At 45.6% G+C, this 17218-nt stretch overlaps 1 protein-coding gene across 1 annotated transcript in view; it reads left to right on the forward strand.

Annotated features, from left to right (window-relative positions):
* LOC138353051 (keratin, type I cytoskeletal 9-like) overlaps positions 1–17218 on the forward strand; it is a 40105-nt gene that overhangs the window by 3532 nt on the left and 19355 nt on the right. The window contains exons 2-4 of the mRNA XM_069305690.1: positions 2609–3032; positions 3248–3446; positions 3847–4038. Of these exons, the coding sequence (XP_069161791.1) occupies positions 2609–3032; positions 3248–3446; positions 3847–4038 (815 nt within the window). The remainder of the gene's footprint in view (positions 1–2608; positions 3033–3247; positions 3447–3846; positions 4039–17218) is intronic.

Genomic DNA, 17218 nt, shown 5'->3' on the forward strand with positions numbered 1-17218 from the left:
TCTGATATTTACCCTAAATGAGTCGGATATAAGGGAAGTTAAGTTGGAAGCCCCCTTGGGAATGAGTGATCATAGTGTATTGAGCTTTGAGTACCTGGTTGAGCTGGGAATTATCACCCAAAAAAAAGAACTGGGAACCAAAGGGCTGGCATACCGAAAGGGAAACTATGAGGAAATGAATAAATTCCTATGGGATATACATTGGGACACAGAACTCGGAACCAAGTCCGTACAAGACATGATGGACTATGTCACCCAAAAATGTCAGGAGGCTGTAAGCAGGTTTGTCCCAGCCCGACAGGAAAAAACAGAGAAGCAAAGGAAGAATCCGTGGTTTAATAGGGAATGTATGAAAGCAAAGGAGCTGAACAAAAGGGCATGGAGGAACTTCCGTAATAACAGAACACCAGAAAGTAGAGAGAGATACCAGAGAACCAGGAACAAGTATGTCAGTGTGAGAAGAGCAGCTGAGAAAAGGTATGAAAATGATATAGCTAATAAAGCCAAGACCGAACCAAAGCTACTACACAGTCACATCAGGAGGAAGACAACAGTGAAGGAACAGGTGATGAGACTTAGGGTGGGTGAGGACAGGTACACAGAAGGACAAAGAGGTGTGTGAAGAACTCAACAAAAGGTTCCAGGAGGTCTTTACAATAGAACAGGGAGATGTCGCGGCGCTAGAAGAGGTGGCAGCAAACCAGGTGACCTTCGATAGGTTCGAAATTACAAGAGATGAGGTCAAGAAGCATCTATTGCAGCTGGATGTGAGAAAAGCTGTTGGGCCGGATGGAATCTCGCCATGGGTATTGAAAGAGTGTGCAGGAGCACTTTGCATACCACTCTCCATAGTGTATCACTGGAAATGGGGGACCTACCAGAAATATGGAAGACTGCTAATGTAGTACCAATATACAAAAAGGGTGACAGACAAGAGGCACTGAACTACAGGCCAGTGTCCTTAACTTGTATACCATGCAAGGTGATGGAGAAGATTGTGAGAAAAAACCTAGTAACACATCTGGAGAGAAGAGACTTCGTGACAACCCATCAACATGGGTTCAGGGAGGGTAAATCTTGCCTTACAGGCTTGATAGAATTCTACGATGAGGTGACAAAGATTAAACAAGAAAGAGAAGGGTGGGCGGACTGCATTTTTTTGGACTGTCGGAAAGCCTTTGACACAGTACCCCATAAAAGGTTGATGCATAAGCTGGAGAATCAGGCAGGAGTAACTGGCAGTGCGCTCCAGTGGATAAGGGAGTACCTAAACAATAGGAAGCAGAGAGTTACAGTGAGGGGTGAGACCTCAGACTGGCGTGAAGTCACCAGTGGAGTCCCACAGAGCTCTGTACTTGGATCTATCCTGTTTCTGATATACGTAAATGATCTCCAGAGGGTATAGACTCATTCCTCTCAATGTTTGCTGACGACGCCAAAATTATGAGAAGGATTAAGACAGAGGAGGACAGCTTGAGGCTTCAAGAAGACCTGGACAAGCTGCAGGAATGGTCGAACAAATGGCTGTTAGAGTTTAACGCAAGCAAATGTAATGTAATGAAGATAGGGGTAGGAAGCAGGAGACCAGATACAAGGTATCACTTGGGAGATGAAATACTTCAAGAGTCAGAGAGAGAGAAAGACTTGCGGGTTGATATCACGCCAGACCTGTCCCCTGAAGCTCATATCAAGAGGATAACAGCAGCAGCATATGCCAGGTTGGCTAACATAAGAACGGCCTTTAGAAACATGAGTAAGGAATCTTTCAGAACATTATATACCACATATGTCAGACCAATCCTGGAGTATGCGGCTCCAGCATGGAGTCCATATCTAGTCAAGCATAAAACTAAAATGGAAAAGGTTCAAAGGTTTGCCACGAGACTAGTACCCGAGCTGAATGGTATGAGCTACGAGGAGAGACTACGGGAATTAAACCTCACTTCGTTGGAAGACAGAAGAGTTAGGGGGGACATGATCACCACATTCTAGATCCTCAAGGGAATCGACAGGGTTGATAAAGACAGGCTGTTTAACACAAGGGGCACACGCACTAGGGGACACAGGTGGAAACTGAGTGCCCAGATGAGCCACAGAGATATTAGAAAGAACTTTTTTAGTGTCAGGGTGGTTGACAAATGGAATGCATTAGGAAGTGATGTGGTGGAGGCTGACTCCATACACAGTTTCAAGTGTAGATATGATAGAGCCCAATAGGCTCAGGAACCTGTACACCTGTTCATTGACAGTTGAGAGGCGGGACCAAAGAGCCAGAGCTCAACCCCCGCAAGCACAACTAGGTGAGTACAACTAGGTGAGTACACACACACACACACACACACACACACGCGCGCGCGCGCGCGCACGCAAGCACGTACGCACGCACGCGCACACACACACACACACACACACACACACACACACACACACACACACACACACACACACACACACACACACACACACACACACACACACACACACACACACACACACACACACACACACACACACATATATGAAGTATGAAGAAAAAGTGCTTAAACTAGAAGAGGACAATGGATCTCTTAGGAGTGAGCTTTGCACTCTGAAAGGGAGTATTCTTCAGCAAGGTAAGATTATTACCGCATTAACGGACAAGGTAACAATTCAGGAGGAGCAAATCAATGAATTAATGAAAGAAAATGAGGTGTGGAAAGTGAAGTGTGCTGACTTTGAAGTAATAAAAAAGAAAATAGACTTATATGGTGAACAACTCCAAGGGAGCCTGAGGGCTAACACAGAGTTAGTCAAGGATCTCCAACTGGAAACTTCACTGACACCTCACATAGAGAAGGTTAATAAAGAACTAGAAAAGTATACAGAAGAAATAAAAGAGACATATGCCCAAGTTGTAAAAGAGAAAGAGACAATCAAGGAAGTGTGTTTGGAAGTCAATACCAGAAATGACAAACAAAAAGCGGATCTTAGGCAAGCAATTAAGAAAGAGCTGGTAACCAACAGTAAACTAGTACAAAACACTGTAGATAGAAGTAAGTCCATAATAGTTTTTGGATGTGTAGAGGAGGAAATCCATCTAGGGTAGACCGAGCAGCAGAAGAGATGAAAATCATAGAAAAAATAGTAGGAATAGGAGAAGGCCTAAATTCAAAGAAGCATGTCAGTGATTTTAGAAGGATAGGAAAATATGAGAAAGACGAGAACCGCCCCTTAAGGGTTACGTTTAATGGAGTGAAATATATGACAGAAGTGCTTCGGGATACCAGAAAACTGCAATGTGATGAGGATGGCAAACTTTGGTCAATAAGGCAAGACCTCTCAGAAGAGGACAGAGAAAAACTGAAAATGATCCTCACTGAAGCCAAACGTCTAAATGTGGATAGAAATGAAGAAGAGAGAAATTCTTTTTTCTACAAAGTGTCAGGGACTGGAAAGCTTGTGAAATGGTACATAAAGACAAAGCAACAAAATCATTAAATGAAGGGGGTGGGTGTAAAGAACAAAGGGATGGGGAACATGTTCCTGAAAATAGTATATACCAATATAGATGGAGTGAGATCGAAAGTATTGGAGTTGAAAGATATAATCAAGCTCAAGTCCCAGATATTGTCGCATTAACAGAGACTAAACTTGAAGAAAATATTTTACATGAGGTCGTGTTCCCAAGGGGCTACTCAGTTTGGAGACGTGACAGGGAAAACTAAGAAGGAGGGGAGGAGAGGCTGTGCTTGTGAAAGAACACCTGAAGGTAAGAGAATTAATGTTTAAAAACCCTAGAGATATTGACATAATGTCATTGCCGCTCTGTAATCAAGATGATAAGCTGATAATTTTAAATGCCTACAGCCCACCAGCAAGCAACACATGGACAAAGGGAGAACTGGATGACAAACGAGAGGGTCTCATAATGGTCATGAGAAAAATTATGGAAGGAGCGGACAAAGATAAATCCCGATTGTTGGTACTGAGGGACTTTAACTTTAAGGCAATAGACTGGGAGGCGTACGAGGCAATAACAGAGGACATTTGGACAGGCAGGTTTGTAAACCTCATGTTGGAGACATTCATGTATCAACACGTCAATCAGGCCACAAGAATGAGGGAAGGGGATGTTCCGTCAGTACTGGATCTAGTATTCACCAGGAAAGAAGAGGAGGTATTTGACATCCAGTACCTTCCTCCCTTGGGAAAGAGTGATCACGTCCTCTTGGACATTAAATACGCTATGCGATATAATCTAGTAGAGAATGGGGACAGTGAAACAGTTGTTAAACTCGATTTCAAGAGAGGACACTATGGGGAACTTAGAGATTTTTTTCTTGGGTATAACTGGACAGACTTGTTGCTTGGCAAGGAAATAAATGAGATTTATGCCAAATTTTGCACGATATATGATGAAGGCACACAAACATTCATACCAAAACAGACATGCAGACCTGGGAAACAGGGTTGGTTCAACAGAAATTGCGAGAGGGCCAGAGATCAAAAGACACAAGCATGGAATCATTACAGAAAGAGGCCAAACCCCCAAACATACCAGCGATACAAAGATGCAAGAAACAAGTACACGTCAGTAAGGAGAGAGGCAGAGAAGGACTTTGAGAACGGTATAGCAGACAAATGTAAATCAGATACAGGCCTATTCTATAAATTCACTAAAAGTAAGCTGCAGGTAAAGGATAATATTCAGAGGTTAAAAAGGGGGGACAGATACACAGAAAATGAAAAGGAAATGTGTAAAACATTAAACGAAAAGTTCCAAAGTGTGTTTGTACAAAAAGAGATCTTCAGAGAACCAGACACAATTAGAATTCCACAGAACAACATAGAGCACATAGAGGTGTCTAAAGATGAAGTGGAAAATATGCTAAAGGAGCTCAGTAAGAATAAAGCAGTTGGTCCAGATGGAGGTTCACCATGGGTTCTGAGAGAATGTGCATCTGAGCTCAGCATTTCACTTCACCTGATCTTTCAGGCATCCCTGTGTACAGGAGTCGTAGCAGATGTGTTGAAACAGGCTAACATAGTTCCAATCAACAAAAGTGGCAGCAGGGAAGACCCCCTCAATTATAGGCCTGTATCATTGACTAGTGTAATAGTGAAAGTATTGGAAAAACTAATCAAAACTAAATGGGTTGAACACCTGGAAAGAAATTATATTATATCAGACAGACAGTATGGTTTTCGATCTGGAAGATCCTGTGTATCGAATTTACTCAGTTTCTATGATCGAGCAACAGAGATTTTACAGGATAGAGATGGTTGGGTTGACTGCATCTATCTGGACCTAAAAAAGGCTTTCAACAGAGTTCCACATAAGAGGCTGTTCTGGAAACTGGAAAATATTGGAGGGGTGACAGGTAAGCTTCTAACATGGATGAAAAATTTCCTGACTGATAGAAAAATGAGGGCAGTAATCAGAGGCAATGTATCGGACTGGAGAAATGTCACAAGTGGGGTACCACAGGGTTCAGTTCTTGCACCAGTGATGTTTATTGTCTACATAAATGATCTACCAGTTGGTATACAATATTATATAAACATGTTTGCTGATGATGCTAAGATAATAGGAAGGATAAGAAACTTAGATGATTGGCATGCCCTTCAAGATGACCTGGACAAAATAAGTATATGGAGCACCACTTGGCAAATGAAATTTAATGTTAATAAATGCCATGTTATGGAATGTGGAATAGGAGACCATAGACCCCACGCAACCTATATATTATGTGAGAAATCTTTAAAGAATTCTGATAAAGAAAGAGATCTAGGAGTGGTTCTAGATAGAAAACTATCACCTGAGGACCACATAAAGAATATTGTGCTAGGAGTCTATGCCACTCTTTCTATCTTCAGAATTGCTTTTAAATACATGGATGGCGATATACTAAAGAAATTGTTCACGACTTTTGTTAGGCCAAAGCTAGAATATGCAGTGGTTGTGTGGTGCCCATATCTTAAGAAGCACATCAACAAACTGGAAAAGGTGCAAAGACATGCTACTAAGTGGCTCCCAGAACTGAAGGGCAAGAGCTATGAGGTGAGGTTAGAGGCATTAAATATGCCATAACTAGAAGACAGAAGAAAAAGAGGTGATATGATCACCACGTACAAAATAGTAACCGGAATTGATAAAATAGATAGGAAAGATTTCCTGAGACCTGGAACTTCAAGAAAAAGAGGTCATAAATTTAAACTAACTAAACACAGATGCCGAAGAAATATAAGAAAATTCACTTTCACAAACAGAGTGGTAGACGGTTGGAACACGTTAGGTGAGAAGGTGGTGGAGGCCAAGACCGTCAGTAGTTTCAAAGCATTATATGACAAAGAGTGCTGGGAAGACGGGACACCATGAGCGTAGCTCTCATCCTGTAACTACACTTAGGTAATTACATATACACACACTCACACACACACACACACACACACACGCACACATACATACACAAACACACACACACACACACACACACACACACACAGGTGGAAGGCCAGCGACGGTAGGAGACACACGCGATTAGCGAGGTCCGCGGAAATTCGTCAATTTCTCGGGACATTGAAGGATTACTGAGGCTAGTGGAATCACCGGTGCATACAGTGTGGAGGACCGAGTAATGACCTGACCTGACGTGACCTGACGGCCAGGTGGGACGGCCCGCCGTGGAACTGCTGACTGTGTTTGTTGGGTGGTGACTGTGACTCCAGAGATTTGTGTAGATAAGAATCGACATCGTCAATCTACTAGCACTTAGAGAATCACCAAGTGGAAAGGCGACGACGGAGCACCATCGTCAACCATACATCATCATTACTCATCTTGTTGTGTGAGCGGGAATCATACTGGTATGTACCCCCTCTCTGGTCAAGTAATCAGGTGGACAGTGTGAGGTAAAATATTATCAAATTCTTGTTCAGGATAGTATATATATTTAAAATCTCGGTGTGCCTCATTCTGGGTAGAAGTTACCGCTTAAGGGAACTATTGACACGTACGCGCACGCACGCACATGCACGCACGCACACGCATGCACGCACGCACGCACTCAAGCCCACGAACTAGGGGACACAGGTGGAAACTGAGTGCCCAAATGAGCCACAGAGATATTAGAAAGAACTTTTTTAGTGTCAGAGTGGTTGACAAATGGAATGCATTAGGAAGTGATGTGGTGGAGGCTGACTCCATACACAGTTTCAAGTGTAGATATGATAGAGCCCAATAGGCTCAGGAACCTGTACACCTGTTGATTGACAGTTGAGAGGCGGGACCAAAGAGCCAGAGCTCAACCCCCGCAAGCACAACTAGGTGAGTACAACTAGGTGAGTACACACACACACACACACACACACACACACACACACACACACACACACACACACACACACACACACACACACACACACACACACACACACACACACACACACACACACACACACAACCTCTCTCTGAACCCTCCAGCACTAATCCACCCCCACACACCCTCTCCATCCCCCTCTCTCACTTCCACCTTCCACCTCCCCCCCCATACACTCACACACCTTCTCTCTCTCTCTCTCTCTCTCTCTCTCTCTCTCTCTCTCTCTCTCTCTCTCTCTCTCTCTCTCTCTCTCTCTCTCTCTCTCTCTCTCTCTCTCTCTCTCACTCTCTCTCTCTCTCTCTCTCTCTCTCTCTCTCTCTCTCTCTCTCTCTCTCTCTCTCTCTCTCTCTCTCTCTCTCTCTCTCTCTCTCTCTCTCTCTCTCTCTCTCTCTCACTCTCTCTCTCTCTCTCTCTCTCTCTCTCTCTCTCTCTCTCTCTCTCTCTCTCTCTCTCTCTCTCTCTCTCTCTCTCTCTCTCTCTCTCTCTCTCTCTCTCTCTCTCTCTCTCTCTCTTCCCCTCTCTCTCTCTTCCCCCTCTCTCTCTCTCTCCCCCTCTCTCTCTCTCCCCCCCCCCTCTCTCTCTCTCCCCCTCTCTCTCTCTCCCCACCCTCTCTTCCTCCCCCTCTCTCTCCCTCCCCCCCTCTCTCTCCCCCTCCCCTCTCTCTCCCTCCCCCTCTCTCTCCCTCCCCCCTCTCTATCACACACACACACTCATAGGGAAATCATGGAAGTGAGACGAACTCTGTCTGGCAAACGCAGGAGGACATTCGCAACTGGAACAAACACAGAGGATGGGGTGGAACAGGAAGACTGGATGAAGGAAGTACTCCAGCAAATGCGGAATGAATTCAGTGAAGGACTGAGGGTAATGGAGCATGACAGTAATGACAGTAGCCAACCTGCAAGATGATCTAAGGGCAGCAAAGGAGGAGATAAGATGCCTAAAGGAGACTCTTCCACAATACCAGGCACAAACCGTACCCCAGGGAGATGGGAATGCTACTGTGGAGGGGACCACCACAACCCAGATCTCATTTGCTGAAATGCTTAAAAAGAGCCTTGAAGCTAGGTCTGCAGTTAAGGAAGTTGCCATGGAAGTGGCCTCCTCTCAGGAAGCAGCTAGATGTACTAGCCGGCTGATAGAGAGAAAAAGAGCAGTAGTAGTAGCAGGCATTAAACAGCAAACAGGGACCAGACCAAATGAGTGGAGAGACAAGGACAAAAACATGGTTAAAGAGATCCTAAAAGAGGTAAGGATGGAGGGAGCTTAACAAAATGTTGAAAAGGTTTTCAGGCTTGGAAAGTACAACAAGGACAGAGACCGAATGATAAAGGTGGTATTCATGAGCGAAATCGCGAAAGAGGAACTGTTAGAAAGGAAGAGCTGTCTAGCAAATGTAGAGAAGTTCAAACGAGTATTCCTGCAGAGGGATATGACAAGGGAAGAGAGAAAGCAGGCAGCAGACGCGAGGAAGGAGCGCAGGGAGAGCGAAAGGAATCGGGGAGCCACAACCCCGATCCCTAAAATCTCAGAGGGGAATGGGGAACCCTCCTCAAACAGTGCAACAGCCACAGGGATTGGGGCACCACCCCCACATTCTACCCAACAGACACCCAACCTGCCCCATCCCCTGTCAGCCCCCACTAAGTACCCACCTAGGGCACCCTCCCCTCTCCTCCCACTCACCCCTCTCCCCAGGACCTCCCTTCTCCCACATCCCTCAAGCCCTCCCCTCTTCCACATGCCTTCCCGTCTCTCCCACCCCCAAGCCCTCCCTTCTCCCCCGCCCCCCTAAGCCTCCCTCTCTCCCCCACCCCACCTAAGTCTTCCCCTCTCCCCCACACCCCTAAACCCTCCCCTCTTCCTCACCCACCTCAGCCCTCCTTTTTCCCCCACGCCCCCCAAGCCCTCCACCCTTTTCTTCCCCCCCCCAAGCCCCCCCATCTCCCCTATCCCCCACAGCCTCTCCCCCCCCCATGCTTCCCCAACCATGCCTCTCTCACCCCCCCAACGCTCCCCCTCTCACTCTCCCCCCAACCCTCTCCCTCTCACTCTCTCACCCCCCCTCAACCCTCCCCCTCTCACTCTCCCCCCAACCCTCTCACTCTCCCCCCCTACCCTCCCCCTTTTACCCTCCCCCTCTCCCCCACCCCCCCAAGCCCTCCCTCCTCCACCAGTCTTCCCGTGCCAGGCCCCCCCCCCAGCTCCCACTCACCCCAGATCCCAAAGGTCCCCCCCAGAGAAGAAGCAGAAGAGAGTCAGTTTCAGGGTGATGTACTCGAACATAGATGGGATCACAAGCAAGACAAGTGAACTAAGGGAAAGAGCACAGGAAGTTAACCCAGATGTGATCGGACTCACTGAAACAAAACTCTCTGGAATCATAACGAATGCCGTGTTTCCCCAGGAGTACACAGTAATAAGGAAAGAGAGGGAAGGTAGGGGAGGAGGCAGAGTGGCCCTACTCATGAGAAAGGAATGGAGTTATAAGGAGATGGCCATCCCGGGCTGTGAGGAGTTCAGAGACTACATAGCAGGCACCATAACAATGGGAGGACCAAGAATAGTAGTAGCAGTAATATACAACCCTCCACCAAATGACAGAAGACCCAGTCAAGAGTATGAAAAGAACAACATGGCAGTTAACACTATAATTGACAGGGCAGCCTCTGCTGCCTGTAGAAATAGATCCCACCTGCTCATCATGGACGACTTCAATCACGGAAGGATTGACTGGGAGAACAAGGAACCGCATGGAGGCGAGGATACGTGGAGAGCCAAACTATTGGAGGTGGTGACAAGAGACTTTTTAACCCAGCATGTCGGAGAACCCACAAGGATGAGAGGCAATGATGGACCAGCGAGACTCGACCTAGTCTTCACTCTGAACGACTCCGACATAAGAAAAATCGGTTTTGAGGACCCAGTAGGAATGAGCGACCACAGTGTACTGGTGTTTGAGTACTTGATTGAAGAAGGGTTATTGAACTCGAGGATGGATACCGAAACCAAAAGGTTAGCATACCGAAAGAAAAACTATGAAGGGATAAGAAAATTCCTAACAGATATTGCATGGGAAACAGAGCTCAGGGGAAAGACGGCCCAAGATATTATGCATTACATCACACAGAAGTGCAAGGATGCAGCAAACAAGTTTGTCCCAGTCCAAAAGGAAAACAGAGAAATGAAAATGAGAAACCCATGGTTTAATCAGAGATGTGGGCTAGCTAAGCAGCAAAGTAAAAGGGCATGGAGAAACTATAGGAATAACAGGACACTGGAAAGCAGAGAAAGATACCAGAATGCCAGGAATGAATATGTCAGGATGAGAAGAGAGGCAGAAAGACAATACGAAAATGACATCACAAGCAAGGCAAAGACTCAGCCTAAATTGTTGCATAGCCACATCAGGAGAAAACTAACAGTAAAGGAACAGGTTATGAAATTAAGGATAGGGGCGGAAGGATTCACTACAAATGACAAGGAAGTGTGTGAGGAATTGAATAAGAAATTCCAGGAGGTCTTCACCTTAGAGCAAGGAGAAATTCCAGAGGTAAGTGTGGGAATAGCTAACCAGGAACCACTGGAAGAGTTTGAGATTACCAGCAGGGAAGTAAGGAAGTGTTTACTAGAGTTGGATGTGAAAAAGGCTATAGGCCCAGATGGAATCTCCCCTTGGGTTCTAAAGGAAGGAGCAGGAGAACTGTGCCTACCACTCTCCATAGTGTATAACAAATCACTGGCAACAGGGGAACTGCCAGATATTTGGAAAGCAGCTAACATAGTCCCGATATACAAGAAAGGGAATAGACAGGAGGCACTGAACTACAGGCCTGTGTCCCTAACCTGCATACCATGCAAGCTGATGGAGAAGATTGTGCGAAAAAAACTAGTGGAGCATCTGGAGCGAAGGAACTTTGTAACACAGCATCAACATGGTTTCAGGGATGGCAGGTCCTGCCTCACAGGGTTACTTGAATTCTACGACCAGGCAACAAAAATAAGGCAAGAAAGAGAAGGGTGGGCAGACTGCATATTTTTGGATTGTCAGAAAGCCTTTAATACAGTGCCACACAAGAGGCTAGTGCGAAAGTTGGAGACGCAGGCTGGAGTGAAAGGGAAGGTACTCCGGTGGATAGAGGAGTACCTAAGCAACAGGAGACAACGAGTCTGTGTGAGGGGTGAGGTCTCAGATTGGCGAGACGTTACAAGTGGAGTCCCGCAGGGGTCAGACCTTGGACCTATACTGTTTCTGGTATATGTAAATGATCTCCCAGAGGGTATAGATTCGTTCCTCTCAATGTTTGCCGACGATGCAAAAATTATAAGGAGGATTGAAACAGAGGATGATAGTAGGAGGCTACAAGATGACCTAGATAGACTGAGTGAATTGTCCAACAAATGGCTGTTGAAGTTCAACCCGACAAAATGCAAAGTAATGAAACTAGGCAGTGGAAACAGGAGGCCAGACACAGGATACAGAATAGAAGATGAAGTACTTAATGAAACAGACAGAGAGAAAGATCTAGGAGTTGATATCACACCAAACCTGTCTCCTGAAGCCCACATAAAGAGAATAACGTCTGCGGCATATGCGAGGCTGGCTAACATCAGAACGGCGTTCAGGAACCTGTGTAAGGAATCATTCAGAATCTTGTACACAACATATGTATGACCAATCCTGAAGTATGCGGCCCCAGCATGGAGCCCGTACCTTGTCAAGCACAAGACGAAGCTGGAAAAAGTCCAAAGGTATGCTACTAGACTATTCCCAGAACTAAGAGGCACGAGTTATGAGAAAAGGCTGCGGGAAATGCACCTTACGACACTGGAAGACTGAAGAGTAAGGAGGGACATGATCACAACCTACAAAATCCTCAGGGGAATCGACCAGATAAACAAGGATGAACTATTCAACTCTGGAGGGATGCGAACAAGGGAACATAGGTGGAAGCTGAGTACCCAAATGAGCCACAGAGACATTAGAAAGAACTTTTTCAGTGTCAGAGTAGTTAGTAAATGGAATGCACTAGGAAGTGATGTGGTGGAGGCTGACTCCATACACAGTTTCAAATGTAGATATGATAGAGCCCAGTAGGCTCAGGAATCTGTACACCAGTTGATTGACGGTTGAGAGGCGGGACCAAAGAGCCAGAGCTCAACCCCCGCAAGCACAATTAGGTGAGTACACACACACACACACACACACACACACACACAGTGTGATCATAGTGTATTGAGCTTTGAGTACCTGGTTGAGCTAGGAATTATCACCCCCCAAAAGTGAACTGGGAAACAAATGGCTGGCGTACCGAAAGGGAAACTATGAGGAGATGAATAAATTCCTATGGGATATACATTGGGACACAGAACTCGGAACCAAGTCCGTACAAGACATGATGGACTATGTCACCCAAAAATGTCAGGAGGCTGTAAGCAGGTTTGTCCCAGCCTGACAGGAAAAAACAGAGAAGCAAAGGAAGAATCTGTGGGAAATAGGGAATGTATGAAAGCAAAGGAGCTGAACAAAAGGGCATGGAGGGACTTCCGTAATAACAGAACACCAGAAAGTAGAGAGAGATACCAGAGAACCAGGAACGAGTATGTTAGTGTGAGAAGAGCAGCTGAGAAAAGGTATGAAAATGATAAAGCTAATAAAGCCAAGACCGAACCAAAGCTACTCCACAGTCACATCAGGAGGAAGACAACAGTGAAGGAACAGGTGATGAAACTTAGGGTGGGCGAGGACAGGTACACAAAGAATGACAAAGAGGTGTGTGAAGAACTCAACAAAAGGTTCCAGGAGGTCTTTACAATATAACAGGGAGACGTCACGGTGCTAGGAGAGGTGGCAGCAAACCAGGTGACCTTGGAAAGGTTCGAAATTACAAGAGATGAGGTCAAGAAGCACCTATTGGAGCTGGATGTGAGAAAAGCTGTTGGGCCAGACGGAATCTCACCATGGGTATTGAAAGAGTGTGCAGGAGCACTTTGCTGCCCACTCTCCATAGTGTATAGTAGGTCACTGGAAACGGGAGACCTACCAGAAATATGGAAGACTGCTAATGTAGTCCCAATATACAAAAAGGGTGACAGACAAGACGCACTGAACTACAGGCCAGTGTCCTTAATTTGTATACCATGCAAGTACTCAAAGTTCAATACACTGTGATCACTCATTCCTAAGGGTGCTTCCATCCTAACCTCCCTTAAATATCAGATCAAGCATAGCTGGTTCATCCTCCCCTCTCATTCTTGTCGGTCCCTTGATATGCTGGCTAAGAAAGTTTCTTGTTGTCGCGTCCAGCAGCTTACCTCTCCATGTATCTGGTCCTCCATGCGGGTCTCAGTTCTTCCAATCAATCTTCCCGTAGTTGAAGTCCCTCATGATTAGTAGTCCAGATCCATTCCTGCTAGTGAGGGATGCTGTTCTCTCTATTATGTTAATGGTGGCCATGTTGTTTCTGTCATATTCCTCTCTAGGACTTCTGTCATTTGGTGGGGGGTTATATATGACTGCAAATACAATTTTTTGTCATCCAGTTGCTATTGTACCTGTTATATAGTCACTGAAACCTTCACAGCCCTGAATAACCATTTCCTCAAAGTCCCAGCCTTTTCTTACCAGCAGAGCTACACCACCACCTCCTCTTAATTCTCTCTCTTTCCTCACAACATAATAGTCCTGTGGGAACACTGCATTTGTTATGATTTTCGTTAGCTTTGTTTCTGTGAGTGCTATTATGTCTGGGTTTTCTTCAAGTACCCATTCTCCAAGTTCATCTGTTTTAATTGTTATCCCATCTATGTTAGTGTACATTGCCTTGAGACTCACTTTCTTCTGTCTCTTTTTGGTGAGCGTTAGGCTGGTGGGGGAAGCTGTTCCATGGGTGTGAGATGTGGGGTGGGTAACGGGTCTCGGAGGATACTGGAGGGGTGGGGGGTTAAGTGAAGGGGGGGACAGGGAGGGTATGGGATGAAGGGTGAGGGAGGACAAGGGAGGAAAGGTGGGGGATATGGTGGGAGTAGGGGAGGGGAAGCAGGGTAGGAGTTAGGTGAGGGGGGCGGGAGAGGTGGCTGAACATTTGAGTGGGGACAGGGAGGGTTCGGGGTAGGGGAGGTTTCTATGCAGAGGAGGGTGGTGGAGTTGCCCTCCCCTCTGGTGTTACTGGGTTGCTGGTTGTGGGTTCCCCCCTCACCACTGGGGATGTTGTGTTGGGAGTTGTGTTTTCCTGGTTTTCTCTTCTCATCCAGCGCTTCTTTCTTGCTTCTGAAGCCATGGCTCTCTCCTCCCTCGTCATGGCGCTCTGTAGAAATACTTTTTTGAATTCTCCCACATATTGCAGGTGGCTCTTCCTTGTTGGAATCTTCTCCTTTGTGGCCTCGTTTGCAAACACTATCTTTAACACATGGTCTCTGTCCTTGTTGTACCAGCCCATCTTGAAAACCTTCTCAATTCTATGTGTAGTCCCTTCCATCTCGAGCCTCCTTAGTATTTCATTCGCTGCTGCTCTGTCCTTATCATTCCATTCTGTCCTATTATAGCCTTCCTGCTCTTTAATACCCACAGCTACCATTGATCTTTTTCTTTCCAGCAGCTGACTAGTGGCCTTTGCTGCCTCCTGTGAGGTGGCTGCTTTCATGGCTACCTCCTTCACTGTGGACATTACTTCCTTGTTCTTTTTTAGCATTTCCGCAAATGTTGCTTGTACTATGGCAGTCCCTTCCTAAGTACCATTTTCATCTTCTCTTTGGATGATTATCTGAGCCTCTGTCTCGGTATTGTTCTCTTTAAGTGTTTTAATCTCCTCTTTTGCTGCTGTCAGCTTGCTTTGCAGGTTGCTTATTGTATTATTCATATCCTACATCTCCCTTCTGATATCCTCCAAAACCTGGGCAAACACTTCCATCATTTGGTCACATTGACTTTTCCCTGTTCTCTTAGAAGTCGCCGCTGCCATGTTTGTCCCTGTTCTTACTATGTCTTGATAGGGTTGCCAGGAGGGGGGCAGAGAGAGAGAGAGAGAGAGAAAGAGAGAGAGAGACAGACAGACAGACAGACAGACAGACAGACAGAGATGGGAGAGCAAGAGAGAGAGAGAGATAGGAGAGCAAGAGAGAGAGAGATGGGATAGCAAGAGAGAGAGAGAGAGAGAGAGAGAGAGAGAGAGAGAGAGATGAGAGAGCAAGAGAGAGAGAGAGAGAGAGAAAGAGAGAGAGAGAGAGAGAGAGAGAGAGAGAGAGAGAGAGAGAGAGAGAGAGAGAGAGAGAGAGAGAGAGAGAGAGAGAGAGAGAGAGAGAGAGAGAGAGAGAGAGAGAGAGAGAGAGAGAGAGAGAGAGAGAGAGAGAGAGAGAGAGAGAGAGAGAGAGAGAGAGAGAGAGAGAGAGAGAGAGAGAGAGAGAGAGAGAGAGAGAGAGAGAGTGAGAGAGAGAGAGAGAGAGAGAAAGAGAGAGAGAGGGAGAGAGAGAGAGAGAGAGAGAGAGAGAGAGAGAGAGAGAGAGAGAGAGAGAGAGAGAGAGAGAGAGAGAGAGAGAGAGAGAGAGAGAGAGAGAGAGAGAGAGAGAGTGATTGGGAGAGTGAGAAGAGAGAGGAAGAGGAGGAGGGTGGCTGATAGTAGTATGGTCAAACCTATCCCCGAGGTGCCAAATCCTGTTTGTGATACATGTGTGTGTGTGTGGGCTGTTTGAGAAGGGGTGGTGACTCAGTGTCTTGAGGTGAGGAGTTGGTGGTAGCCTGTGTGTGTGTGTATGAGTATGTTTTGGAGGGGTTATGGTGCGGGAAAGATGGGGAGAGGGGAGGGGTGGGGGGATGGACAGTGCTGGAGGGTGAGGCGAAGGGACTTGGGGTAGCTGGTGGCTGGGTCTATAGGGGGGGGGGGGGGGTGCGGTAGGATGTGTGTGTGTGTGTGTGTGTGTGTGTGTGTGTGAGAGGCGGAGAGATACGGGTGAGGGAGGGTGGGAACGTGTGGGGGGGAGGGGGTTCTGATGGCGACTACTTTCTCACCTATGTAATTATAGGTTAAAAACTAAGCTAAATAAAATTTATTATCTTTAAGATATTTTACTTTACAATTATCAATTGTCAAATTTTTTATATATTCATCTTGACAGTCTCTACTGATTTTTTGTTCTCTCCACCAAACTTGTGTATCCTCCATGGCTATCTAGTGACCTTTATTCTGCCTATGATTGCTTCAATTCTTTTGTTTACTTGCATTTATTGTTGTGTTTTGCTATAATTATTCTCTAATTTTAGTAGACTTAATACTTTGTAAGCTCTTCTTGTATTGTTATATTATTGTATTGTTGTGTTTTGCTATAATTAATTTCTATTTTACAGCAGATTTAGTATTTAACTGTTCCTGTAATTGCTTATCTTATTGTATCGTGACATTATTTTATCTATATGCTTACTGATATTGATCCTGATCGAAATCTTCTGTCCCATATCCACACAAATCATCACATTGATCATCATTATTGCAGGTATTACACAGCAAATTTTGCAAAGAACAAACTCCTAAATAGCACCTGCTTATCAGTTTACAACCAAAATGTTAGGTCACTTGGTAAACACTTTGATGATATAAATGCACTACTTACAGCACTAGGTACTAAATTATCATTCATCATTTTAACGGAAACTTGGCTAAGTAATGACTATACCCAACTCTACAATTTAGCTGGTTATAAAGCCATTCATAACTGCAGGCCTAATAAAAAAAGGTGGTGGAACAGCAATATATTACAAAGATACCTTCATTTGCAATAGTGTTATTAGTGATAGAGACGACTATTGTGAATATACCTTTGCCAAGTTCTCCAGTAAATCCCTTAAATCCTCCCTGACTATCGGT

Source organism: Procambarus clarkii, chromosome 56 (genome assembly GCF_040958095.1).
Source record: "Procambarus clarkii isolate CNS0578487 chromosome 56, FALCON_Pclarkii_2.0, whole genome shotgun sequence".
Taxonomy (NCBI): domain Eukaryota; kingdom Metazoa; phylum Arthropoda; class Malacostraca; order Decapoda; family Cambaridae; genus Procambarus; species Procambarus clarkii.